Source organism: Piliocolobus tephrosceles, chromosome 1 (genome assembly GCF_002776525.5).
Source record: "Piliocolobus tephrosceles isolate RC106 chromosome 1, ASM277652v3, whole genome shotgun sequence".
Taxonomy (NCBI): Eukaryota; Metazoa; Chordata; class Mammalia; order Primates; family Cercopithecidae; genus Piliocolobus; species Piliocolobus tephrosceles.
The window spans coordinates 155,050,837-155,077,698 of NC_045434.1; the positions used below are offsets into that span (position 1 = coordinate 155,050,837).

At 37.9% G+C, this 26,862-nt stretch overlaps 1 protein-coding gene and 1 non-coding gene across 3 annotated transcripts in view; one reads left to right on the forward strand and one right to left on the reverse strand.

Annotated features, from left to right (window-relative positions):
- The first annotated feature begins 360 nt into the window (after positions 1 to 360).
- The window catches only part of C1H1orf141 (chromosome 1 C1orf141 homolog), a 50,679-nt gene continuing 24,177 nt past the window's right edge, over positions 361 to 26,862 (forward strand). The window contains exons 1-4 of one of the 2 annotated variants that reach the window (XM_023207718.1): positions 361 to 435; positions 1,874 to 2,031; positions 16,812 to 16,924; positions 20,679 to 20,746. In XM_023207718.1, the coding sequence (XP_023063486.1) occupies positions 361 to 435; positions 1,874 to 2,031; positions 16,812 to 16,924; positions 20,679 to 20,746 (414 nt within the window). The remainder of the gene's footprint in view (positions 436 to 1,873; positions 2,032 to 16,811; positions 16,925 to 20,678; positions 20,747 to 26,862) is intronic. The other variant, XM_023207707.2, reaches the window with a different exon arrangement.
- LOC111541540 lies at positions 849 to 955 on the reverse strand. The gene has a single exon (XR_002731296.1). It is a non-coding gene; the product is annotated as a U6 spliceosomal RNA (small nuclear RNA).

Below are 26,862 nucleotides of genomic sequence, written 5' to 3' on the forward strand. Positions count from 1 at the left end.
ATTTAAAAAGAAAAAAAGGAAATAGATATAATTCAAGCCACATGGTCTTGCTTCAAGTATAAGTCACATATGGTTCTCATGGTAATCGTGTACTTTCTCCCCCTCACCTTTATCATAAATTTAAAAATTCATGGGGCCTGTACACATCTGGGAGTTCTGATCATATGGCCTTCAACTGAAAAAACTTGGGTACATTTACAATTCTATGATTTACTGTATGATTTAAACAATTCTATTATTTACCTAAAACAGTAATGTGAAAGTGGGTCTTTTGAAAATTTATGCCTAGTTATATGTTTAAATTCGAATTGATTTGTTCTTCTTCCTCCTTATTTTAAAATAGGAATTTAGTGATTGACAATGGCAGAAAAAATCTTAGAGAAGTTAGATGTCCTTGATAAGCAAGCAGAGATAATCTTGGCCAGAAGAACAAAGGTTTGTTAAGTATAAACTACAATTCAATTTAATCATTAACAGGTTAACATTTCAAATGTGAATAATTTTACTTTTTAACTAATGATACATTAATATGATATAAACTAATTTGTAAAAAGCAACTATCCTGGCTGAAAAAGTAATGTATAAAAATATAAAAATTTTATTGCTGAGTAGTATTCCATTATATAGATGTACAAAGTTTCAACCAATCATCCAATGAAGGGCTTTTGGATTGTTTTCATGATTTGACTAGTAAAAATAAAGTTGCTTAAAAAATAAAATAAAGCTCTATGGCCATTTGCATCCAGGTTTTTGTATGAACATGAGTTTCCATTTCTCTGAGGTAAATGCCTGAGAGTGTGATTGCTGGTGCAGTCTTTCTCTCTTTTTTTTTTTTTAAATCGAAGTACAAAAATATGGAACGCTTCACGAATTTGCGTGTCATCCTTGCGCAGGGGCCATGCTAATCTTCTCTGTATCGTTCCAATTTTAGTGTATGTGCTGCCGAAGCGAGCACTCTCTCTCTTAACTTTAGCAAGATCAAAGCCACAAGATTTGGTTTGAGTTCCCCCAATACAATGGGTTTCTCCCCACTGCACCTCAGCCCCGAAACCACCTCTGGAAAGTAAGCTGGGCTATTGGAGGGTGGACCTCAGTTGTTTCCCTTCTCTCAGCGATCTATCCTACTCTGTTTTCTAATAGCTGAGGGTAGTTGTTTTCATATATTTTGCCTGAGCTCCTAGTTGTTAAGAGCAGGCGATTAATTCCCATAGTGCTTCATCTATTGGCAGAAGCAGAAGTCCCCCATATCCTTTGACTTTGCTTTCAGGGCTTTCATCTCTTTATTCCTTTGTACTATGCTCTGAGAGAATTTTTTAGAGAAGACTTTCGGCTCCTTTACCTACCTTTTAGCTAGATCCTTTTTCTTCTTCAATCCATTTGTATAAAGATTTTAACAAAGTCCTCTTTTGATTGCTTTCTTCACACTATTTCTGGCTCACACGACTAGAAGAAGATCGGTGTGATTCACCATGTGTGTGGCTACAGGAAGAGGAGCTGGTTGGAGAGACATGCCTACTATGGTTCCAAGAACTCTCTGCATCTAAATATCTAGGTCTTTCCTTAAATTCTGTGTTTTTGAATTAGGAGGGAGCCTTAATAATCCTCTAGTCCTACCCCCACATTTTACAGATAGGAAGAGAACAGCTCAGGTCATAGCTCAGGTCATTGCCTTTTATGCAAAGGCATAAAAACAGTTGGTGCACTAGACCCCCAATTTTCAATCTGTGCTATTTTTCCATTATTGCCTGCCACCTAAATTCTCTCTGTGTGTGTGTGTGTGTGTGTGTAAAGTGAGATTACTTTTTTCTCTCCACCTAAGATTTTCCCCATATAAAAAATACTCTTTTTTTTTTCCACTTTGGCTTTGCTGCAGATAAACAGGCTTCAGAGTGAAGAAAGAAAAACAACTATGGCTATACCCCTGACATTTGATTTTCAGTTGGAATTTGAAGAGGCTATTGCTACGTCCGCATCTAAGGCAATATCAAAGATCAAAGAAGACAAGTCATGCAGCATTACAAAATCAAAAATGTAACTATCATAACCACCTTAAATTTTCAGTTCAGAATTTGTTTCTTTGTTTATTTTTGAAACAGGGACTCACTCATTGCCTAGGCTAGAGTGCAGTGGTGCAAACATGGCTCACTGCAGCCTCAACTTCCCAGGTTTAGGTGATTCTCCCACCTTGGCCTCCCGAGTAGCTGGGACTACAGTCGTGGACCATCGTGCCTGGATAATTTTTTGTATTTTTAATAGAGATGGGGTTTTCCCATGTTGCCCAGGCTGGTCTTGAACTTCTGGCCTCAAGAGATCCACCCACTTGGGCTTCCCAGAGTACTGGTATGACAGGCATGAGCCACCACACCTGGCCCAGTTCAGAGTTTTAAAACATTACTTTATATTTGTCTTATATTATGTAATGTATATTAAATGAAAGTTGTATGGCATATTTTATAAGGGTTATGAGTTAAAATATACTAGATTAGCTTTCTGAATATTCCTAGTTTATAAAATATTTATTATGTATAATATTTTACTAGTGTAGATGGTAATTACAATTCTGAATTTTTGAAGAAAGGCCTTTCTTGACCTCAATTATGTTGCCCCAAATTAATGTCAGGATTTAATGCAAACTTTCACTGATATGCTTAAGAAAAAGTCTGCCTAGAAAACTAAGGCAATTTCTCTGCGTACTTAAAAGGGATAGCCTAAATATGTCATAATTGGTCTTTCACTGGCATTTAGTGCATGCATAATGCTATAAAATTTTTCCAAGCACATCAGAATTGTAAAGGAGAGTTCAGAAAAAAGAAGTACTAAGATATGGAATCGATAGAACTACAAATTAATTGGACATTGGTGGTAGCGTGGATACTGTCCTTATCTCATTTATTCTGGGTAACAAGTTTTCCTCACTTGTTCTCTGCCTAAGTACAAAGCACTATAGTGCACCCAGTCACCAAGCCCAAAAGCTCACAGTCATCCTATTGAATGGGGTACAGTAGTGATGAAGAGCACAGGCTCTGAAATCAGACTGCTAAGGTTTAAATCCAGCCTTGCCATTTGTTAGCTATGTGACTTTGATTTTCACACATAGTTTAGTTAGGCAGCAGCTATGACACTATGCACTAAGCAGCCTACATGAGCACTGTGACATTTGTGGGCTGGGCACTGTGGCTCATGCCTGTAATCCTAACACATTGGGAGGCCGAGGTGGGTGGATAGCCTGAGGTCAGGAGTTTGAGACCAGCCTGGGCAACATGGTGAAACCCCATCTCTACTAAAATACATTTTTAAAAAATTAGCTGGGCTTGGTGGTACATGCCTGTAGTCCCAGCTACTGGGGAGACTGAAGCACGAGAATTGCTTGAACTCGGGAGGCAGAGGTTGCTGTGAGCTGAGATCACGCCACTGCACTCCAGCCTGAGCAATAGAGCAAGACTATCTCAAAAAACAAATAAACAGACCATGACATTTGCATCTAAGACTACTCCTACTTACTTACATTTTCATGTACGTATTCTGATTAAGACCTACCACCTGATTGTCTCCAAGTAGCTTTCCTCATGCAGCAGTTTTGTATTATTGCTCAGAGTGAAACAAACTTTTTTAGCCCAAATGTTTTAGTGCAGTTTTACAGATGAAAAAACTAAGTCTGGGTGAGGTTAAACAATTTGCTCAAGGTCACACAGCTAACAAGTTGCAAGGCTGGATTTGAACCTTAGAAGTCTGATTTCAGAGCCTGTGTTCTTCATCACTACTGTACCCCATTCAATAGGATGACTGCAAGCTTTGGGGCTTGGTAACTAGGTGCATTGTAGTGCTTTGTACTTAGGCAGAGACCAAGTGAGGAAAAGGAGATTGGGGTGGACAAGAGGATCAAAGTGAGAAGGGCTGGGATGTATTTTGTAGATGTTAAGTTTTAGATGCCCATGGGAAATTCAGATAGAGCTATCTGGAAGAAAGTTGGACAAGCAAGTCTGAATCTAAAGTAAAAAAACATTATTTGTGTAGCTAATATCTGTCATTTTCATAATCAGAATCAAGTATTCTGATTTTGGCACAAAATACAGCTCACTCAGATTTTTGTTATTCTTGATTTACCAGGATATCAGAACATGTTTCCATGTAGAACTCTAAGATAAGACAAAGGAGTTTGTTTCTAGCACAAGTAAATACATATCGGTAGTTTACACAATTTAGCTTTATCACAAACTTCTTACATTACTACTTTATTTTTTATGTAGACACAGCCAATAATTCTGCTTCCAAATAATTTATAGAATTATCCATAGTGAAATGGAATATTTTAGAAATACATAGAAAAACATTGCATAAAATGGAAGTTGAGAATGTGGAGAAGGGAAAATGTATGTCATATTATGATTTTTGCATTTTATATTTACATATTATATATATGCCTTTGTGTAGCAGTATAGTATATGGCTAATGACTCATTAGGCACATTTAAAGGTAACATGCAATGTTTTATGGCAGTATTTCCCAGGATGATACTGTTGCTATCCCTTTCCTGCCTGATAAGATTATTTTCTAAATAGCTTGTACAGGCATCGTTGATCTTGTGTTAGTGACAATATAACCCATCAATAACTGAGCAACCTATCAATAACTGAGTCAACCAGGTTAAGTGTAACCTGGATGACTGGGATGTTTGGGGCTAGTGGCAAAGCCAGAGTCTTAAGTATAAAAAGCAAAGAGGCACATATTTCTAAGATCCAAAGACCAAGTACATTCGGTTTGATCAATATCCATATGTCTAACACAAGCAAAAACCGTGTGTCCAACACCAGCAAAAAATAAAAAAGAACGTAAAACGTTCAAGAATTTACACAAGAATTAGGATATAACTCTAGCCAAAGGAAATAAAATTTGTTTGAAATAATTGAGATGATGATCTTGAATATGTAGCTAAGTCCAAGCAGCAGCCTATCTGAACTATAGCATCTGCATCTAAGACCACTCCTATCTACTACCTGCCTGTCTCTCAGTAGCTTTCCTCATGCAGCAGTTTTGTACTGTTCCTCAGACTGAAACAAACTTCCTTAGATATTGGTGAATTCAATCAAAAGATACAGTTCCTGGTAACACTCATAGTTTTAACACTCCCTGTATAATTTTTGTTTAATAAAATAGAACACTTGGCTGGGCGGCTGTGGCTCATGCCTGTAATCCCAGCACTTTGGGAGGATGAGATGGGAGGATTGCTTGAGTCCAGGAGTTTGAGACCAACTTGGGCAACACAGTAAGATCCTGTCTCTACTGAAAACAATTTTTTTTTTTAAATTAGCCAGACATGGTGGTGCACACTTATAGTTCCAGCTACTTGTGAGACTGAGGCAGGGGGATTGCTTGAGCCCACGAGTTTGAGGCTACAGAGAGCTATGATCACACCACTGCACTCTAGCCTGGGCAACACAGCAAGACTCTATCTAAAAAAAACAAAAAAACCCCAAATACAACTCTTTAACATAGTAAAACATATTAATTCCTTGCTATATTTAAAAATATAAGAACCCAATTAATTTATGCAAAAATGAAGAAATATAACAGATGTTGTAAATTACTGTTTAATTCTCTGGACATATCAAGCATTGTTATTTTATGTAGTCCCCTGTGGGTCCCTGTCTGTTACCTTTTTTTGTTGTTGTTTAGAAGTTTATTGTATTATCTCCTCACATGCCTGGTTATTTTTTATCGAGAATGGGACGATGCCATTGTAAAAGTATAGATATTTGAAGCTCTAGATGGTTTCTTCTCCAGAGAAAATTTGTCCTGGTTTTTGGCAAATGACTAGGCTAGGGGCATCAGCAATCCTAGATCGGGTAGAGATCATTCAACACTAGACTTCTATTCTTTTGAGGGCTTGTCTATTTATTGCTCTCCATTAAATAGGTTACGAACTATAAACCTTTGGGGTCCCAACCCAAGTCCGAAGGGTATTCTGGGGCCTTTCTTCTGTGGGTCCTGAATTTCAGTTTTGTTTCCATAGCCCTATAAGTTTGCTAAAAGCAACACAGGGCTTTTTGATCTCTCCTGCTGATTTGGAATTGACAAACATGCAAGTCCAAATGCCATTCTTACCTGAGCTTCACTCTTCTTACAGCTCTTGGCCCCCCAAATCCTTACTGCTTTGGGAGCTCTCGGGTGTACTCAAATATTTTGATATTTTGTCCAGCTTTCTAGTTGTTCTCAGAGGGATAACTAGTCCAAACCACCAGCTTCTATTTCCAGAAGTGAACCCAAATTGCTATTTAGTGTAATATAGTTGACCTTTGAACAACATGGGTTTGTACTACTTGGTTCCATTTATATGTGGGTTTTTTTCAATAAATGCATTCAGGCCTCCATATCGGTAGGTTCTGCATCTACAACCAAGCACAGATTAAAAATACAGTATTTGCAGGATAAGAAACCACGTATATGTGGAGGGCCAAATTTTTGTATTCAGGGGTTCTGCAGGGCTGACTATAGGATGAGTATGCTGACTTTTGGTCTGGGTGCAAACGTTTTTTCAAAGCACTCCATGTGATTCTGACACACAGCTAGTGGTTTAAGAAGCACTACTACAGACCTCTTTATTTCGCACTCCCTCAGTCAAGAGATCCCAATATGACAGCCTATTTGCCACTTATTCATTACAAATGGATCGTCTGTGTCACTGTCTGATATTACCTGAGTCTGAAATAGCCTGAGCTTCTGAGGTGTGGAAGGAACCTACACTTGCCATAAAGAGTAGTCAAAGAGAAATCACGGATCATTGAAAGGGACTCTTATTTGAAGGAGGGAGATGAAGCCAAACAATCAGAATGGGTGGCTCCTAATGAGTCTGACTTAATGGAAAGAACAGAAGAAAACTTTAGACAATATGTCTCTTAAGGATAGAAATAATCAGGGGGAAAAAGACATTAAAAATAAGCATTTCTGAACCAACAGCTGCAAAGAAAAATTGAAAATAGAATACAAGCTGAGTCTGGTGACTCACACCTGTAATCCCAGCTACTCAGGAGGCTGAGTCAGGAGGACTGCTTGAGACCAGCACTTAAAGGCTGCAGTGAGCTATGACTACACCACTGCACCCCAGCCTGAGTGACAGGATAAGACCCTGTCTCAAAAAAAAAAAAAAACTTAAAAAAAATAGAATATTGGTGAAAACTGGGTCAATGATAGAGGCACAATCTAGCAAATACAAAAAAAAATGGAAGTCCTATTGACAAGAAACATTTAGTATGGTTTGGGATACTCAATATGTAAATATGTACTTAATACATAAATTAGAAGAGAGAGAGAGACAGATGGTTAGGAAATAATCAAAGTAATATTAGAAAAAAAATGCCCATAGTTTGATGATAGACTTGAAGTTTCAGATCAAAAAGGTCACCAAGTGCTCAACTTATGGTAAAATTACTTAATTCAAAAGGCAGAAAAAACAAGTTAATTACAAAGGAAAGCAAACAAAATCAGTTTTATAGATCTCTCTGCATCTCTGAGGCTAGAAAACAGTAAATTATTTTCAACTTTTGAACAGCATGGCAATTGAGGAATCCTCTGTTTGTATGAAACATCATTTATGCATGAGAACAAAAGAGTTTTTTTTGGAAATGAAAGGTTTTAGAAAGTAATCTACCTATGTATTTTTTTTTTCTGAGAAAATTACAGGGAAGAGTATTTTCCCAAATTAAAATTAAATATGAATAAAATAAAGATCCCAAGCTGGGTATCTTATTACAGAAAAAATATTTTAAAAATTATTCTGTGATGCCACAATGAAAGCTCTGGGATTCTTCCTCAAAGCTGCCTTCTATAAAAACATAAAACATTCCAAAGAATTTCCATAAGCAATTTCCAGTTGGGAAGGGGGAGCTTTCAGAGCAACCCCACGCTTCCATCTGAGCTTTACCCTTCCCATGGATTTCTTTCCTTTTCATGAAAGTGCCATTTCAATGACCTGTTCCAGTGATAAGCAGTCACCTTCCTATAATTCCAGCCTATGCAACTCAAAATCAAGGCCTTAATCTATACTTCCCTTAGTTCAACTAAGACAGGGTATAATTTCACAGGACTTTTTTAAAATGTAAGAGCAAAAACAGGCAGAGGGAAGAGGGGATCAATTTTTTTAATGCAAAAGGACAAACCAATAAAATTTACAAAAAACAGATTTATGATCTTGTACTGGTGAGCCCACCACATTTATAATTCCGAATTCTATTTTTCATTTTCTATGAGAACCTAGAGCTAGGAACATTTTTTTTCCCATAGGTTATTGGGTTACAGGTGGTATTTGGTTACAAGAGTAAGTTCTTCAGTGATTATTTCTGAGATTTTGGTGCACCCATCACCAGAGCAGTGTACACTGCACCCTATTTGTAGTCTTTTATCCATCATCCCCCTCCCACCCTTTCCTGCAAGTCCCCAAAGTCCATTGCATCATTCTTATGCCTTTGCGTCCTCATAGCTTAGCTTCCACATATCAGTGAGAACATATGATGTTTGGTTTTAGGAACACAATTTTTATTCCTAGCTCAGAGAACTGGTGCAGAAGATGATAATCTGGCTACTCCTTTTTTTCTTTTCTTTTCTTTTTTTTTTTGAGACAGAGTCTTGCTCTTTCGCCCAGGCTGGAGTACAGTGGCACAATCTCGGCTCACTGCAACCTCCCTCTCCTGGGTTCAAGAGATTATCCTGCTTCAAGGTTCAAGAGATTCTCCTTTCCCCCGAGTAGCTGGGATTACAGGTGTGTACCCCTGCGCCTGGATAATTTTTTGTATTTTTCGTAGCTACAGTGTTTCGCCATGTTGGCCAGACTGATCTTGAACTCCTGTCCTTAAGTGGTACACTCTCCTTAGCCTCCCAAAGTGCTGGGATTATAGGCATGAGCCACCATGCCTGGTCAATATGGACAGTCTTATTGTTGAGTAATTAATCATCCTTTGTCTCTGATCCAAGAGTCTCGTATCTTCTGCCAGCATTGATGAAACTGCCAGGTGAACTTGTTAGCTGGTAAGTAGGGTCAAATCTCAGACCCAGTAGTTTTTAATACTTACTTCGAGGGAAGCTTAGGAGTAGAATAACTCATACTTGGATCCTCCTTAAAAACTGTGGTAAAAGTAATTGTAGCTCAGTCCTCAGTGAGGGTGTTATAGAACACCCTTATCCAGGTCCCTGTCAGCCTAGAAGAAAACTATATATCCATTTTATCTATCCTACAATTCTATCTGCTTCTAGAAAGCAGGATTTATAATTTAGTTACACCTCAGCCAAATCAAAAAACTTAACCTATATAATAAAATGGAAACTTTAAAAAATATGACAAGAGACTATATAAACTAGAAAGGAAAGTCAAGGTCAGTTGAGGACAGGATTGATATATAATTAATCTTATAAATCAAATGTATAACACTTAGTTTTTAATTCAATACATTTCTTATAAACCATGTTAAGTATTTGTTGGAGGACTAAAAAAAAGAAAAGCTGTCAGTCTCCCAGTACACTCACCAAACTTTGGCTTTCCTCTCCTAAGCACACTGAACTTTTTTTTGAGACAGAGTCTTGCTCTGTCACCACCCAGGCTGGAGTGCAGTGGCATGATCTTGGCTCACTGTAACCTCCTTCTCCCAGATTCAAGCGATTCTCCTGCCTCAGCCTCCCGAGTAGCTGGGATTACAGCCATGTGCCCCCACACCCAGCTAATTTCTTGTATTTTTAGTAGAGACAAAGTTTCACCATGTTGGCCAGGCTGGTCTTGAACTCCTGACCTCAGGTGATCCACCCGCCTTGGCCTCCCAGAGTGCTAGAATTACAGACGTGAGCCACTGCACCCGGCCTAGCACACTGAACTTTTAAGAGTACTTGGGAAACTTAGTATGTTTAACACCTCCCAAAAGAATGTTAAAATGACCACAGTTTGGAAAATTGAAGAGAAAACAATGGCAACATAAAAGCACAATATTGGTAATGAAGAAGATGTTATAGCCATGGATATGGAAGACATTAAAATAATTATAATGAATGCTTCGTGTAACTACATTGCTTGACACGTGTGTAATAATGGATGAACTTTTGGGAAAATAGGAAAGGGAAAAATCTCAACAAAAAAGAAAACAAAAATAGATCAATAAATGTAGAAAAATTTGAGGAAGCAGTCAAAGAATTCTTTTACAAAAGTACCACTTTGAAGCTGTGTCAAGGGTGAGTTTCTTTGTATTTCAAAGAACTATTTAAATAGTTTTGGAACACAGACAAAGGTGGAACAGTTCTCAGTTCTTTTTTGCAAAGGTAGATTTGATCCTTAAGTCTGACCACAAGAATAGAAAGCAAATATAGATTTTTAAAGAAACATAAAATAAAATAAAATGTTAGTTTTAACTATTTCATTGCTTATTCTTGATTCAGCAACATAAAAACATAAAGCAGGGCATGGTGGCTCACACTGGTAATCGCAGCACTTTGGGAGGCCGAGGTGGCCTGATCAGCTGAGGTCAGGAGTTCGAGACCAGCCTGGCCAACATGGTAAAACCCCGTCTCTATTAAAAAGACAAAAATTAGCTGGGCATGGTGGTGCATACCTGTAATCCCAGCTACTCAGGAGGCTGAAACAGGAGAATAGCTTAAACCCTGGAGGTGGAAGTTGCAGTGAGCCGAGATCGCGCCATTGCACTCCAGTCTGGGCACCAAGAATGAAACTCCATCTCAAAAATAATAATAATAATAAAGCAGTTTTATATTTCTCTAATTTCGCCCTGATCACTTTGGTTATTAAAAGTCTGTCCAACTTAGTATTTTAATCTTACCCCTTGTCATGGCTTTCCCTTCCCTATACAAGCCAGTCTAGTGACACTGGAGGAGCTGAAATGGAGAGGGGTATGGTCAGCAATTTGATTCTTCTTGTTCCCTCATCTGAAAGTAGCAGATTGATATGGTCCTCTTGTAGCATACCTCCTCCTCACTCTTCTTCTAATTTCTTTTTTCTCTGATATGGGTACAGTGGTGTGCTAAAGCCAACTCCTACCAACTTATTAGAGCTGCTGGTTGAATTTTCAGCAATTTTGTGAGATGTTTATTCAACCCTCACCATTAAAAATTAAATTATGTAAACTTAAAATTCAATGGCATACTAAAAATAAAGATAATACTCAGAACTCATCACTTCCTAATTATTGTACATTTTACTATTATCCATGGTTTTGAAGTTATTTACATCTATTATATCCATATGGTAGGAATTTGTATAAAAGTATGCTACTACATATCTCTTCCAAATTTCACATTTAATTATATCACCTTGGTAGGAATTGACAATGGGAGCATTTATACCACAGCAATTGGCAAACACTACAAATCAAGGCTTGAGTTGTTGTCTGTCTAGATTTAAGAAAGTGAGGAAGAAAATGTTAATGATGAAGATTAAACTTAAAAGTGAGTCTTATACCAAAAAAAGTATGCCTTACCTGTAGCCATTATGCTTTGAATAGCACAAAAAATAAGGAAATACTCAAAAACTATTATTTGGTTCAACAAAGAAGTAGCTTACGCTATTGACGAATGAGTAAAATGCCACATTAGAACTACACCCAAAGGCAAGATTATTAAAAATTTACCAGCACACCCACCCTGTATGGGAGTAAAGGAGGAGGGCGAGAGAAGACAACATTTCTTATTAACTTTTCCAACTTTTTCGTTAGTCATCAATCATTTTCTGGCCAACTTTAGTCATAAAGAGCACATGTGAGAGATCCTCAGAGGAACCCATTCTCCAACCAAGGAGAGCTTCCTTCAGCTACAACTCTTCAAATTCTTCATCAACTCCTATACTCGCCAACATACGCCACAATTTCTTCTGCAAAGGATTCCCAAACTTGCAGTCAGCAATCTGGGGGGAGTATCAGCAAAATGACCCAAACACAGTTACTATCTCAGTATCCATTTGACCTCCTATATTAGTCAGTTCAAGCTGCTATAAAGAATACCTTACTCTGGGTGGTTTAAATAACAGAAATTTATTTGTCATAGTTCTAAAGGCTAGGAAGTCTAAGATCAGTGTCTGGTGAGGAACTCCTCCTGCTTTGCAGACAGCTGTCTTCTTATTGTATCTTCATATGGCAGAGAGAAAGAGAGAAAGAGATAGCACCTCTCTCATGTCTTGTAAGGGCACTAATCCCATTCATGAGGCTACACCTGCATGACCTAATTACCTCTTAAAGGACGCACCTCCCAATAAGCATAACTTTGGGGATTTAGACTTTAATATATGAGTTTGAAGGGGCTACAGATATTCAGTCTGTAGAATTCCACGTCTGTCCCCTCCAAATTTATATCTTTCTCACAAGGAAAATACATTCATCCCATCCCAATAGACCCAAAAGTCTTAACTGGTTCACCATCAACTCTTAAGTCCATACTCTCATCTAAGTATCATCTAAATCAAATATGGATGAGACCTGAGGTAACAGTATCCTGAAACAAAATTTCTCTCCAATTGTGAACCTGTGAAAGCAAACAAGTTGTATGTTTCCAAGCTACATTGATGGGATGGGTGTAGGATAGACATTCTCATTCCAAAAGGGAGAGATAAGAAAGAAGAGAGAAATGACAGTTTCCAAGTAATTCTAAAACCATGCAAGGCAAACTCTATGAGATCCTAAGGTTTGAGAATAATCCTCTTTGGCTTAAAGCTCTGCCTTCTAGATTCAGTAGACTAGTAGTCCTGACTCCAGAACCCACTTGGGCAGTGGTCTCACCTCTGAAGCTCTGTCTGGTGGGAGTTGCACATCCATGGCCTCACTGGGCAGGGATCTTACCCTTTGAAACAGAAATGGAGGCAGCCCTGTCCCCTGAGTACATGCCCTCTGGGCCTGTTGTGGGAGTGGCAACCCTGATCATCTTTGAATTGCTTTTGAGGTCCTTCTTCCCTTGTCTTGAAAAATAGTGCACATTTATAGCTGAACAGCTGCATACAATAGCTGTATGGTCTGGTCCTGTAGAATCTAAGAAGTGCAACAGTCTTCTTTCATTTTGTCCCATTTTCTCTGTTTCCCTTAGTCCCAGCTGGCAGTGTTTCTGCTGGTATAATCCTATCTCTATTCCTGGCTTCTGTTGAGATGGCTGATTTGGTCCCTGGTACACATCCACACTGACCTACCTATCAAATGGTCAACTTACCATACCTTTAGTGTTCTCTCCCAAGCATACTTTTTCGTTTTTTGTAATATGGGCAGACTGAAAAGTTTTCAAATCTTTAATTTCTGGTTCCTTTTTCCTTAACAATTTCATCTTCAATTAATTTCTCTCCTCTTGCATTTTACTATAAACATCAGTAGGAACCAAGTCACTCCTCAACACTTTGCTTAGAACTAACCTCAGCTAACTATCCAGTTTCATTGCCTGCAATTTCTACATTCTGCAAAATACTAAAACACAAACACAAGCCAAGTTATTTGCCATTTTATAACAATGACCACCTTTCCTCAAGTTTCCAATAACATGTTCTTTACTTCCATCTGAGATCTCATCAGAATGGCCCTTACCATCCATATTTCTACCAACATTTTATTCATAATTACTTATGTATTCTCTAAGAAAATGGAAGCTTTTCTCTTTTCTTTTTGAGCCCTCACCAAAGTCACCTTTAATACTCCTTCTTGGCAATGTCAGCATTTTCTAGCATGTACTTCCAAACTCTTCCAGCCTCTACCCATTAACCAATTCCAAAGCCACTGCCACATTTTCAAGTATTTGTTACAGCAGCACCCCACTGCTCATTACTAATTTCTGTCTTAGTATGGGCTGCTACAATAGCACACCATAGCCTGGGTGGCTTAAACAACAGAAATTTATTTCTCACAGTTCTCGAGACCAGGAAGTCCAAGATCAAAGTTCCAGCAGATTGGGTGTCTGGTGAGGGTATTCTTCCTGGTTTGCAGACGGCTGTTTCTTTGTATCTTCACGTCATGAGGAGATAGACAGAAAAGCAGATAAAGAGAGAGGGATAGAAGGAGTTAGACCAACTCTTCTTAAAAGAACACAAATCCTTTTCATGAGGCTATACCCTCATAACCTAATTATCTCCCAAAGCTCCCACTTCCAAATACCATAACATTAAAGATTTAAGCTTCAGCATTTGAATTTGAGGGGGACACAAACATTCAGTCTACAGCATTTCCTCAGAAACTCAGATATCCTGGCCATGCCAAACAGTGTACTGCAGGGTGCCTACTTTACCTGCTTAATTTCACCCTCTCCAAATTTGACATGGGGCAGATCAGCAAGTGTGGTATCTAACAGATGTGCAGAGAAAAGAGGAAAAAGCCACAGCAGACCCTAACAGGTCAATGACTCACAATTCTGATATTTTTCTTTTTTCCCTCACCAGTTTTCTTTTATTTGAAGGCCTAAAAGAATCTCTTGCTCTAAGTATTGGTGGATCGTTGTAGAATATAGAGTATGTATGGCTCCTTTTTACTCAGCTATGGAGTAAAAAGTCACCCGGTCACCAATTCTAAGGCAACGGAATAATTGCCACTCAACAACTTATTTTAACAACATGAAATCCAAAACTATGTTAAATAAATATTACTCCACTATGACTAAGTGGAGTAAATTTCAGGAATAAGAATCAGTATCCTCATTTATCTCTGTGACATTTTGTTGATCACTTTCTAAACTTTATTTTACATGATTCTTACAACAATCCTTGAGGTAACTATTAGCCTTATTTGACATATGAAGGACTGAGATTCATAGTAGTCAATATTCTATGGAAGTTCACATAGAGTCAAGATGCAAAGTAAGGTCTAACTTCAAAGCCTATGCTCTTTGGTTTACCACAAGGAAATTCATATCTGAATATCTTTATATACTTTGCAAATGAATTTGAAAGAAATGCTTTAGCAACATAAGTATTTTTAAGATAAAGATAAAATATTACCTGCTTAACAAGACTGTATAGCCAGCATCATCCTTAGAAACCCTTGACTCATTCTCATTCAAGTTAGAAACAGAACAATGCCCATTCTCACTAGTATACTACACTCTTCTAGAAGTCCTCCCCAACGATATTAAATAAGAACATAAGATACATTTTTTTGAAGGAACATATAAATTATTTTATGAAGATTACATAATTATTTATTAAAAGAGAGAATAAACTGAAAACCCATTAAAAAGTACAAGATGATAAGAAAGTTCAATAAAAATTTACCAAAAATCCTATGCATTCAGTACTTTTTTTTTCTTTTGAGACAAAATCTCTCTCTGTCGCCCAGGCTGGAGTGCAGTGGCACTATCTCATCTCACTGCAACCTCTGCCTTCTGGATTCAAGCAATTCTCCTGCCTCAGCCTCCTGAGTAGCTGGGACTACAGGCACATGCCACCACACCCGGCTAATTTTTTTATTTTTACTAGAGATGGGGTTTCGCCATGTTGGCCAGGCTGGTCTCGAACTCATGACCTCAGTTGATCCATCTGCCTCAGCCTCTCAAAGTGTTGGGATTATAGGCATTAGCCACTGCACCCGGCCTATTAGGCATTCAATGAATATTAAACATGTGCTATGTACCAGTCATGCTATAGGTGCTAAAATACCACAGTGAATAAAACACATAAGTAATCTGCCCTCAGAGTTTACAATCTAGGATAAGGTGGGGAGACAGATAATAAATTAAATAAATGAATATATAATGTAAATTCACCAGTGATGAATGCTGTAGAGGAACCGGGATTACTATTTTAGATGGGGGAAGTGGGGTGGGCTGGAAAGATCTTTCTGAGGTGGAAATGTGAGTGGAGACTGAAATGAAGGAGTAGGCCATGTCAACCCCTTGTGGGGAGAATACTACAGGCAGAGGAAAGAGCAAAGTCCTTAAGTGGAGCCTAAATTCCTTTCCCTGAACCAAACAGCTAGAGCCAATTTGCTCAGCATTCATGTGGAGGTGAAGGGTATGCAGAGAGGGGCCTGGAGTGGCAATCAGTGGAAATTCTGCTACTTAGAAATGAGAACTGGGGGAAAAGTTTCTGTCTATTAGGGAGCATTTTGAATTTTACTCGAGTTTGATAGGAAACAGTTGAAGGAAATGATAGTCACATTTATATTCTACAAGTGTTGCTACGGCTGTATTGTGAAGAGAATGTTGAGGACAAGCGTAATAGCAGGGAAAGCAAAAGAAGAAAGCTAAAGACATATGGAAGCAGTTCAGATGAAAAATAAAGGGATCTTGGACTTGGATGGGAACAATGAGGAAAGAGGTGTTTGAATATGGAATCTATTTCAAAGAAAGACACAGTAATATTTGCTGATAGGTTGGGAGTGGAAAAAGAGAGAAAGAGAAATAAAAGATGTCTGCAGACTTTTTGGCCTAAGCCTCTGGTTGACTGGAGATGGGGAAACCTGGGTGAGGAGAAGATCAGGAAGCGGGTAGAATCAAGAATTTGGCTTTGAATATGTTAAGTTCAAGATACTTACAATTAAGCTAAGTGCAGGAGTCATGTGGGCAGTTGGATATGTAAATCTGAAGTTCAGAGAAGAGGTTAGAGTCTGGACTGTAAATTTGGGACATCGGCCTAGAGACAACAGTTACAGTGTGGGACTGGATTATATCCCCCTCTACTTTAAATGACTAAAACTAATATTTTCAGCTCCTATTTAAGCAGTCCAGTGCTTTGCACTTTCTACTATGATAACATTAACATAACATCCAAGTCTGCGTAACTAGGACTTCACCACATTTCTCCAAATTTATTTATTAGATTTATTTTGTAAATTTTCTCATTAATTTAAATTAATTTTTATTTCTTCCAGGCATGCCTCTTTCAAATGTAAGCCTGAACCTAGAAAGAGTGATTTTGAAAAGTCAAATTTAAGACCATTCTTTGTTCAAACAAATATAAAAAATAAAGAAAGTGAGTCAACAGGTAATGCTTTGTGTAACATATTTACTCCTTTGATTTATTAATGGGTGCTTTATTTACTTTATTGATGTGTGTCTTAAAAGTTCTTGATAATTTGATGTCTCTGTCAAAAGCATTTCCATGAACTATAAAAAAGAATTTAGTAAGAAGAAGAGATATTAAATATCAGAATGGACAATTTATACAATTCACAAAATAGGAATATATTTTTATGTTTATAGGGTTATGTGTTTTTTTCTTCTAGAAAGAAAATCTCTGAGTTTCCTTTCAGCTTGACACTGAGAATTTCCTTGTTATTGTTTTTTAAAAGTCAAGTATGACCAGCTTGCTTAATAGAAACCTACTTTCAGGTTAGAAATTTTAGGAATCTGGCTGAGTGGGCGCGGTGGCTCACGCCTGTAATCCCAGCACTTTGGGAGGCCGAGGCGGGTAGATCACCTGAGGTCAGGAGTTCGAGACCAGACTGGCCAATATGGCAAAACCCCATCTCTACTAAAAGTACAAAAATTAGCCTGGTGTGGTGGTGCATGCCTGTAATCCCAGCTACTCAGGAGGCTGAGGCAGAAGAATCGCTTGAACCCAGGAGGCAGATGTTGCAGTGAGCTGAGATCATGCCACTGCACTCCAGCCTAGGTGACAAGAGCAAGACTCTGTCTCAAAAAAAAAAAAAATTTTTTTTAGGAATCTGTGAGCTAAGAATCAGCATTATCAGTTCTCAGAGAACTTGAACATTTCATGTTGCCTTAGTTTTTCTCTTTCTCTGGCATTATCAAACAATCATTCCATTGCATAATTCTCATCAACCTTCTTAACTGAAGCTTCTTGACTCCACATCACCCCATATTGCATAATTTTTCTATTGTGCTTCATAACCTGATTTCTCAAAGGATTTGTTATACACACTGTTATTTTACTTCTCATGATTCACTTTCATGATGTCATATTTCCTTATGTGTCTTATTATCTTTGAAGGTGTGCTGGACACTATTTGGAAAATTATCTATAGGAACAATTTGAGAACTAGGGTGATGGTACCTTACTCCAGAAAAGACTTTTTTTCTTTTTCCTTTTTTTTTTTTTTTTTTTTTTTTTTTTTACTGTTTATGCCAGGTATCTGGAGGCAGTACTTGTCAGAACAAACCAAAGCATTCAAGGCGTCACTTTCCCTAAAACATCCGGGTGGCAAGCTTAACTATTCTAGTTCACCCTAAGGATGTAACCCTTTTGGATCCCAGGTAAAATGAATAGGTGTGGGTTTTTTTTGTGGGGGAAGGAAAGTGGAGAACATATTAAATATCAAAACTTTGGATCTTTGGCCAGCTTTTTGTTTTTTTATATCTCAAGCCATGAAGCTTCCAAAACTTGATCTTACTTTCACATCACAAATACCCTCAGAGAAAAAGTGGCTTGGCATATTGGGCTTACCTATCTGAGTTCTTATCTTTTCCTAGATTTAAGACCAGGGGTCCCTTATCATCTTTTAAGTCTATGATTCTCTTTAGACTTTAAAAAATAGTCCATCTAGCCTTTTAAGATGTTTTCAGCAGGAGGGCTGGTACTAATTATCTGGCCTTCCATAATGGTAACAGAAATCTCTAATCCATTTTCTTTCCTTAAATCATACAGAGATCTTTTAAAAGTAGGCTGATCCTGATTAAAGCCTCTTCAGTGGCTTCTCACTGTACTTAGTATGAAACTTGTACTCCTTACAAAGGCCTGGCTGAGCACGTGGCTCATGGCTGTAATCCCAGCACTTTGGGAGGCCAAGGCAAGTGGATCACTTGAGGTCAAGAGTTTGAGACCAGCCTGACCAACATGGTGAAACCCTGTTTCTACTAAAAATACAAAATTAGCTGGGCATGATCGTACATGCCTGTCATCCCAGCTACTTGAGAGTCCCTTGAACCAGGGAGACAGAGGTTGCAGTGAGCTGAGATTGCACCATTGCACTCTAGCCTGGGCAACAAGAGTGAAACTCCATCTAAAAAAGAAAAAAGAAGAAAGAAACAAAGACCTGTCTATTGTGACTTTTGTGTGTGTATTCAGCCTCATTCCCTACCTCCCTGGCCTTCATTTAAATTGCATCTTCAACCAGGTGGGATGGTTCACACCTGTAATCCCAGACCTTTGGGAAGTCAAGATAGGCAAATCACTTGAAGTCAGGAGTTCAAGACCAGCCTGGCCAACATGGTGAAACCCCATCTCTACTAAAAATACAAAAATTAGCCAGGTGTGGTGGTGCACGCTTGTAATCCCAGCTACTTGGGAGGCTGAGGCATGAGAATCACTTGAAGCCAGGAGGTGGAGGCTGCAGTGAACCGAGATGGTGCCACTGCACTCCAGCTGGGCAACAGAGCAAGACTCCATCTCAAAATAAATAAATTGCAACTTCATTAGCCTCTTTTCAGTACAACTGCCAGATTTCCTGAGAGGAATATATATTTTCTCCCTGCCTAAACACTCTGATACTCTATTCTGGCTGCTTACAGCTCATTTGCATATTTTGGTTAAATGTCATCTGTTCAGACAGGCCTCCTCTGACTACCCAATCAACAATATACCTCTTTTATGGTTCTCCCTCACCAAAATGTGTTTATTTCTGTTACAGAATAAATTTCAATTATTCACCCCTTGGTTTTTTTGTTGGTTTTCTTTTCCTGACAGGGTCTCACTCTGTTGCCCAGACTGGAATGCAGTGGTGTGATCACGGCTCACTGCAGCTTGGACCTCCCTGTGCTCAGTAATCCTTCCACCTCAGCCTCTTGAGTAGCTGAGACTACAGGCACACCACCACACTCAGCTAATTTTTATACTTTTTTTTAGAGACAGAGACAGGGTTTCACCATGTTGCCCAGGCTAGTCTCGAACTCCTGGGCTCCAGTGATCCACCTGGCCTGGCCTCCCAAAATGCTGGGGTTATAGGTGTAAGTCACTTCACCAGTCCAGCGTCTTGTTTTTTTTTTTTTTTTTTTTAAATCTTCCATAATTACCCACTAAAATGTATGCATCACTGGGCAGGAGTCACAATTCCAGAGTCCATCAGTGCCTGGCTTATAGCAGTTGATCAACAAATAACTATTGATTGAATGACTACCAGACTCCATATTAAATTTGTTACATCTATTATCTCATTTAACTCTGAAAGTATTTCTGTAAGTGCTATTGTTTCCAGTTAACAAATGAGGAAAGTAAGACTCATAGATGTTAAGTAACTTTCCTATGGCTATGGCTATGTAACTCACATAAAAAGGTGCAATTTGGACCCAGGCTATCTAAGTCCAAAGTCTGTATGCCTGACCCCTGCACCGTACTTACTTTAAGGATATCCATTGGATGATAATTCAGATCAACAAAACTCATAACTGAATATGAGAGAAATGCAGGTAGAAGGGACTATTTCTATTTCTCTTTTCAAAGGAATTAGCCAAAATATTTTTTGAATAACACATATGATTCTATCTTATTTAGAAATCCATCATTTTCCAATACAATATAGCTTTATTGTATAAACAGTTAATAGTTGTAAAAATAGTAAATAATTGAAAGTTATAGTCTGTTAATAGAAATTCACTTTTAAGGCAAATTATTCTAAAATAGATTTAGCTCTAACCATATACAAGCAATGCATATGTAAGCAAATAAAATTACTCATTTACATTTCTTAAAAGTTTACTGCAGTGGAGACAATGGTTGATTGGGTTTAATTAGAAGTAACTTAATAGCATGGAAATACTTATGTTTGAGTTTGTTTCTTTAGAGCCAGTAGAAGAACATCTAAAATCGAGATCTATTAGACCCTATCTTTATCTTAAGGACACAACTGAGGTAGGTGTAATTTGTATACTCCATAATTACTTAATAGAAATCCAAATTAGTCCTAATAATTTTATATATACTCCTACAAATCCCAAATTCAAGTGAATTTTAGGATTCAAAATGATCAAATGTTAAACTGATTTCCTCTTTGATATTACGTAAAACTTTATGTATGGAGACATTAGAAAAGATAATATATTCTTTGTTGGAGATATTTCAATACAGTAGAGATTATTGAATATGATAAGAACTAGCACTTATAAAGTCAGTTAAGACAGAGCATCATAAAAATCATACATGTATAACTTAAACATTCAAATTTATCAAATAAAAATATATATCCATTTGTTAATCTTTTAATCTGTAACCAAAACCTTGTTTTGCTTGTTTTGAGCATGCTATGTATGGTGGTTAATCAAATTACATAATTGCAACAGCAACTACCACAAATAGGTTTGGAACCAACACTACTGACTCTTGATAATCACTGAGCAGAAGTTCATGGGCATGCTAGAGTGACTAGCTTTGAGCATTGAGAGTGCCTTGGACATCATTCAGTAGTTTTTATCTAGGAAACTATGGAGATAAATTAAACCAGAGAATTAGCAAGGGAAAGTCACTTTAGAGAGTCTCTTAGGTATTAATTTTTGTATTTTATATATACATATATATAATATATAAAGAAATATGGAGAAATACAGACTTAGGGCCATAATTAATATCAAATTTTGTTGCATATTCCTACATTTTATATTCTAAAAATATTAAAAGGATTATCAGTTTTATCTTCATCTACGTGGTTTATTTAATTTCATGTTTTATTTAGGTTCATGGTTAATAAAAGTCTCCCAAGATATATATTACAACATAACATCACAGTCAGGTTACTCATCATAATACATTTACTAGCATCTTATGTAAAAATTGTAAAATTTTAGTTTTTTAAAAATAAAAATATCCATGTGATATTTTAGAAACAAATAGTAGAGAAACACTAATAAGAACACACAGCCCTTTCATTCTCTGCTTCCTTTTCTAATTTCCTCTTTTCAGAGGCAACCACGTTTAACATTTTTGGGTTTCGGTATCTTATAAGATTAACTCCATATTTCTAAAGAATGAGTTTCTACTGCTGATTTTAATTTATCAACTTTAAACATTATCTACTGAAAATCAATAACAAAGATTGTTTATACCACTCTACATCCTGCCTCTCTCCACTTTCCTCTTCTGGATCTTTTATAGTTACTTTTTTTGTTTCTTTTGTTGTTAATTTTTGCAACTTGAAATAATATATCTAACTTTTTTCCCCATCATTTTTAATCACTAACTCCTGATTCCCCTTTATATACGATGAAGATCTTAACAGTTTTATCCTGTCTTCCAACTCTCTTCCACACTTCTTCCCTAGGTCAAGTATATATTTACTTTTACATTTTTTAGGTCAACTATTATATTCAGCTTTGAGCACTGATTAAGCCTTTATGTTTTGTTTGTAGGTTAATTCTAAAACTCAAAATACTATTAACAGCATTTATATTATTATGATAATATAAATAATCATTTCATTTACGTTATAGTAATGTCTCTGTAATAATCATTACAGAACAAAGTAATGTGCTTGGATTACCTTTCTTCTCAGTGGGTACAATTTAACAACAATGGACTCTTTTTTCACTATTACTTAAAAAATGCCATGTTTTAGTTTCCCTCATATTTAGACCTTAACTGTCTAGTACACTTTTATGTTTTTTCTTGGAATTTGTGATGGCCTTTCTTTTTTCTTGTGGGAAATGATGATAATAATAGCAAACATGTAATTGTATGTGTGCCTCAAGCACTGTTCAAAGAAAAATTACATCCTCAACAACCCAATGATGTAAATACTATTATCCCTGAGAAAAAAGAGCACAAGGAAGATAAGCAAATTGCCTGAGATCAATGTATAGGAGCCAGGAAGAACCCAGCACTTTGATTCATGCTTATTGTCACTGAGATCTGCAGCCTCCAAAAAAGAAGCATGTACCTTTCTTATATGTGAAAATGATCAAGTTTTTTACTCATGCTCTCTTCCATTCCACTCTTCTTGAAGGAATTGTTCCTGAAACCCAGTGACTTTTTGTTCTAAATTTGCCCTGTTACTGTAAGTCTCCTTTTACGTTGTCATTCCATTCCTTGGCTCAGTTCCTCAGATTCTAGTATCCAATGCCTTCTTATTTCTTTTTTTTTTTTTTTTGAGACGGAGTCCTCCTCTGTTGCCCAGCCTGGAGTGCAGTGGCACAATCTCAGCTCACTGCAAGCTCTGCCTCCCAGGTTCACACCATTCTCCTGGGACTACAGGCATCTGCCACCAAGCCCGGCTAAATTTTTTTGGTATTTTTAGTAGAGATGGGGTTTCACCATGTTAGCCAGGATGGTCTGGATCTGCTGACCTGGTGATCTGCCCACCTCTGCCTTCCAAAGTGCTGGGATTACAGGCGTGAACCACCGCGCCCGGCCTTCTTATTTCTTTTTGGATTTCATCTTTATTTTCCTAGAATATATTTTATTTATTTTTAAAATTTTATGTCCACAGTTTTGGGGTAACAGGTGGTTTTGGTTACATGAATAAGTTCTTTAGTGGTGATTTCTGAGATTTTGGTGCACTGATCACCTGAGCTGTGTACACTGTACCCAGTGTGTAGTCTTTTGTCCCTCATCCCCACTCCCACCTTTCCCCAGAGTCCCCAAAGTCCATTGTATCATTCTTATGTCTTTGCATCTTCATAGCTTAGCTCCCATTTGTAAGTGAGAACATGTGATATTTGGTTTTCTATTCCTGAGTTACTTCACTTAGAATAATGGTCTCTAATTCCATCCAGGTTGCTGCAAATGCCATTATTTCATTCTTTGTTATGACTGAGTAGCATTCCATGGTATATAAATACATCGCATGTTCTTTATCCACTTGTTGGTTGACAGGCATTTAAGCCGGTTCCATATTTTTGCAGTTGCAAATTGTGCTGCTATAAACATGCGTGTGCAAGTGTCTGTTTCATATAATGACTTCTTTTTCTCTAGGTATATATCCAGTAGTGGGATTGCTGGATGAAATAGTAGCTTTACTTTTAATTCTTGAAGGTATTTTCATACTGTTTTCCATAGTGGTTATACTAGTTTACATTCCCACCAACAGTGTAAAAGTGTCGCCTTTTTACCACATCCATGCCAAGGTCTATCTTTTTTTTTTTTTTAATTTTTAAATTATGACCATTCTTGCAGGAATAAGGCAGTATCTCATGGTGATTTTAATTTGCATTTCCCTGGTAATTAGTGATGTTGAGCACTTTTTCATTTGTATATCTTATTTTGAAAATTATTCATATCCTTTGCCCACTTTTTGATGGGATTGTTTGTTGTTTTTTGTTGTTTGTTTGACACAGAGTCTCGATCTGTCACCAGGCTGGAGTGAAGTGGCATGATCTCGGCTCACTGCAACCTCTACCTCCTAGGTTCAAGTGATTCTCCTGCCTCAGCTTCCTGAGTAGCTGGGATTACAGGCATGCACCACCATGCCCAGCTAATTTTTGTATTTTTAGTAGAGACAGGGTTTCACCACATTGGCCAGGCTGTCTTGAACTCCTGACCTCAGGTGATCTGCCCACCTCAGCCTCCCAAAGTGCTGGGATTACAAGCATGAGCCACTATGCCCAGCCTGGAATTGTATTTTCTTGCTGATATGTTTGAGCTCCTTGTAATTTCTGGATAGTATTGTTGGATGTATAGATTGCAAAGATTTACTCCCAATCTATGGGTTGTCTGTTTGCTGAATATTTCTTTCACTGATTGGAAGCTTTTTAGTTTAATTAGGTCCCATCTATTTTCATTTCTGTTGCATTTGCTTTTGGATTTTTGGTCATTAACTCTGCTTAAGCCAATGTCTAGAAGAGTTTTTCAGATGTTGTCCTCTAAAATTTTTATGGTTTCAGGTCTTATATTTAAGTCTTCGAGCTGGGCATGGTGGCTCATGCCTATAAACCCAGTGCTCTGGGAGGCCAAGGCGGGCGGATCACCTGAGGCAGGGAGTTTGAGATCAGCCTGGCCAATATGGCAAAAACCCCCATGTCTACTAAAAATACAAAAATTGGTCAGGCATGGTGGTGTGTGCCTGTAATCCCAACTACTTAAGTGGCTGAGGCACAAGAATTGCTTGAATCTAGGAGGCAGAGCTTGCAGTGAACCAGGATTGCATCATTGCATTCCAGCCTAGCAACAGAGCAAGACTTTGTCTCAAGAAAAAGAAAAAGATTTAAGCCTTTGATTTATCTTGAGTTGATTTTTTTATAAGGTGAGAGGTGAGGATCCAGTTTCATTTATCTACATGTGGCTTGCCAATTATCCCTGCACCATTTGTTGAATAGGGTGTCCTTTCCCCACCTTATGTTTTTGTTTGATTTGTCGAAGATCAGTTGGCTGTAAGTATTTGGCTTTATTTCTGGGTTCTTTATTCTGTTCCATTGGTCTACATGCGTATTTTTATAACAGTACAATGCTGTTTTGGTAACTATAGCCTTGTAGCAGAGTTTAAAGTCAGATAATGTTCTTTTTGCTTAGTCTTTCTTTGGCTAAAGAGGCTCTTTTTTGTTTCCATATGAATTTTAGGATTGTTTCTTCTAGTTCTGTGAAGAATGATGGTGGTATTTTTATGGGAATTGCATTGAATCTGTAGATTGCTTTTGGCAGTATGGTCATTTTCACGATATTGAGTCTACCCATTCATGAGTATGGGATGTGTTTCCATTTGTGTTATCTGTGATTTATTTCAGCACTCTTTTGTAGTTTTCCTTGTAGAGATCTTTTACCTCCTTCGTTAGGTATATTCCTATGATTTTTATTTTATTTATTTGAAACTCTTACAGAAGGGATTGCATTCTTGATCTGATTCTCAGCTTGGTTGTTGTTGGTGTATAGCAGTGCTACTGATTTGTGTACATTGATTGTGTATCTTGAAACTTTACTGAATTCATTTATCAAATCTAGGAGATTTTTGGATGAGTCTTTAGAGTTTTCTAGGTATACAATCATATCAGCAAACAGTGACAGTTTGACTTCCTCCTTACTGATTTCTTTTTTTTTTTTTTTTTTTTTTTTGAGACGTAGTCTTGCTCTGTTGCCCAGTCTGGAGTGCAGTGGCATGATCTCTGCTCACTGCAAGCTCTGCCTCCCAGGTTCACACCATTCTCCTGCCTCAGTTTCCTGAGTAGCTGGGATTACAGGTGCCCGCCACCACACCTGGCTAATTTTTTGTATTTTTAGTAGAGATGGGGTTTCACTGTGTTAGCCAGGATGGTCTTGATCTCCTGACCTCGTGATCCACCTGCCTCGGCCTCCCAAAGTGCTGGGATTACACAGGTGAGCCACCGTAACTGGCCCCTACTTTTTTTTTCTTTTTTTCAGACACAGTCTCGCTCTGTCACCCAGGCTGGAGTGCAGTGGTGTGATCTCAGCTCACTGCAACCTCCGCCTCCCAGGTTCAAGTGATTCTCCTGCCTCAGCCTTCCGAGTAGCTGAGATTACAGGCATGAGTCACCACACCTGGCTAATTTTTGTATTTTTAGTAGAGAAATGGGGTTTCAGGATGTTGGCCAGGCTGATCTTGAACTCCTGAGCTCAGGTTTTCTGCCTGCCTCAGTCTCCCAAAGTGCTGGGAGCTTTGAGGGGCACTGATAGCCTCTGATTTCCACAAGAGTAGAAGTTAGGATAATCCATGTTACACTGTTAACTTTTAGCAAGCTTTACTTTTGTTGCAAACCTTGTACATTTGGGATTTTAATTATTCTTTGCTATTAATAAGACCTCCTTCAGTCCATATTAACTTAGAATTGGTATAGATGACTCCTTCCTGATTCTGTAAGTACTTTAAGGTTTGGCAGAGTGCAAACAGCTCCCACATTTGAACAGATCAGTTATTAGGCAATTTTCGTAACTCTGTTTCTACAGGAGTTTCCTTATCGCTTACTGAATACCCATTATGTCTTTTTCCCTTAATCACCTGGGAGGAACCATCTCCCTGTCCTGAAGGGAGTTCCTCCTAGATCTGGTCATACCTTTGTGTGGTAATTAATTAAGATTTAGATCCCCTGTTA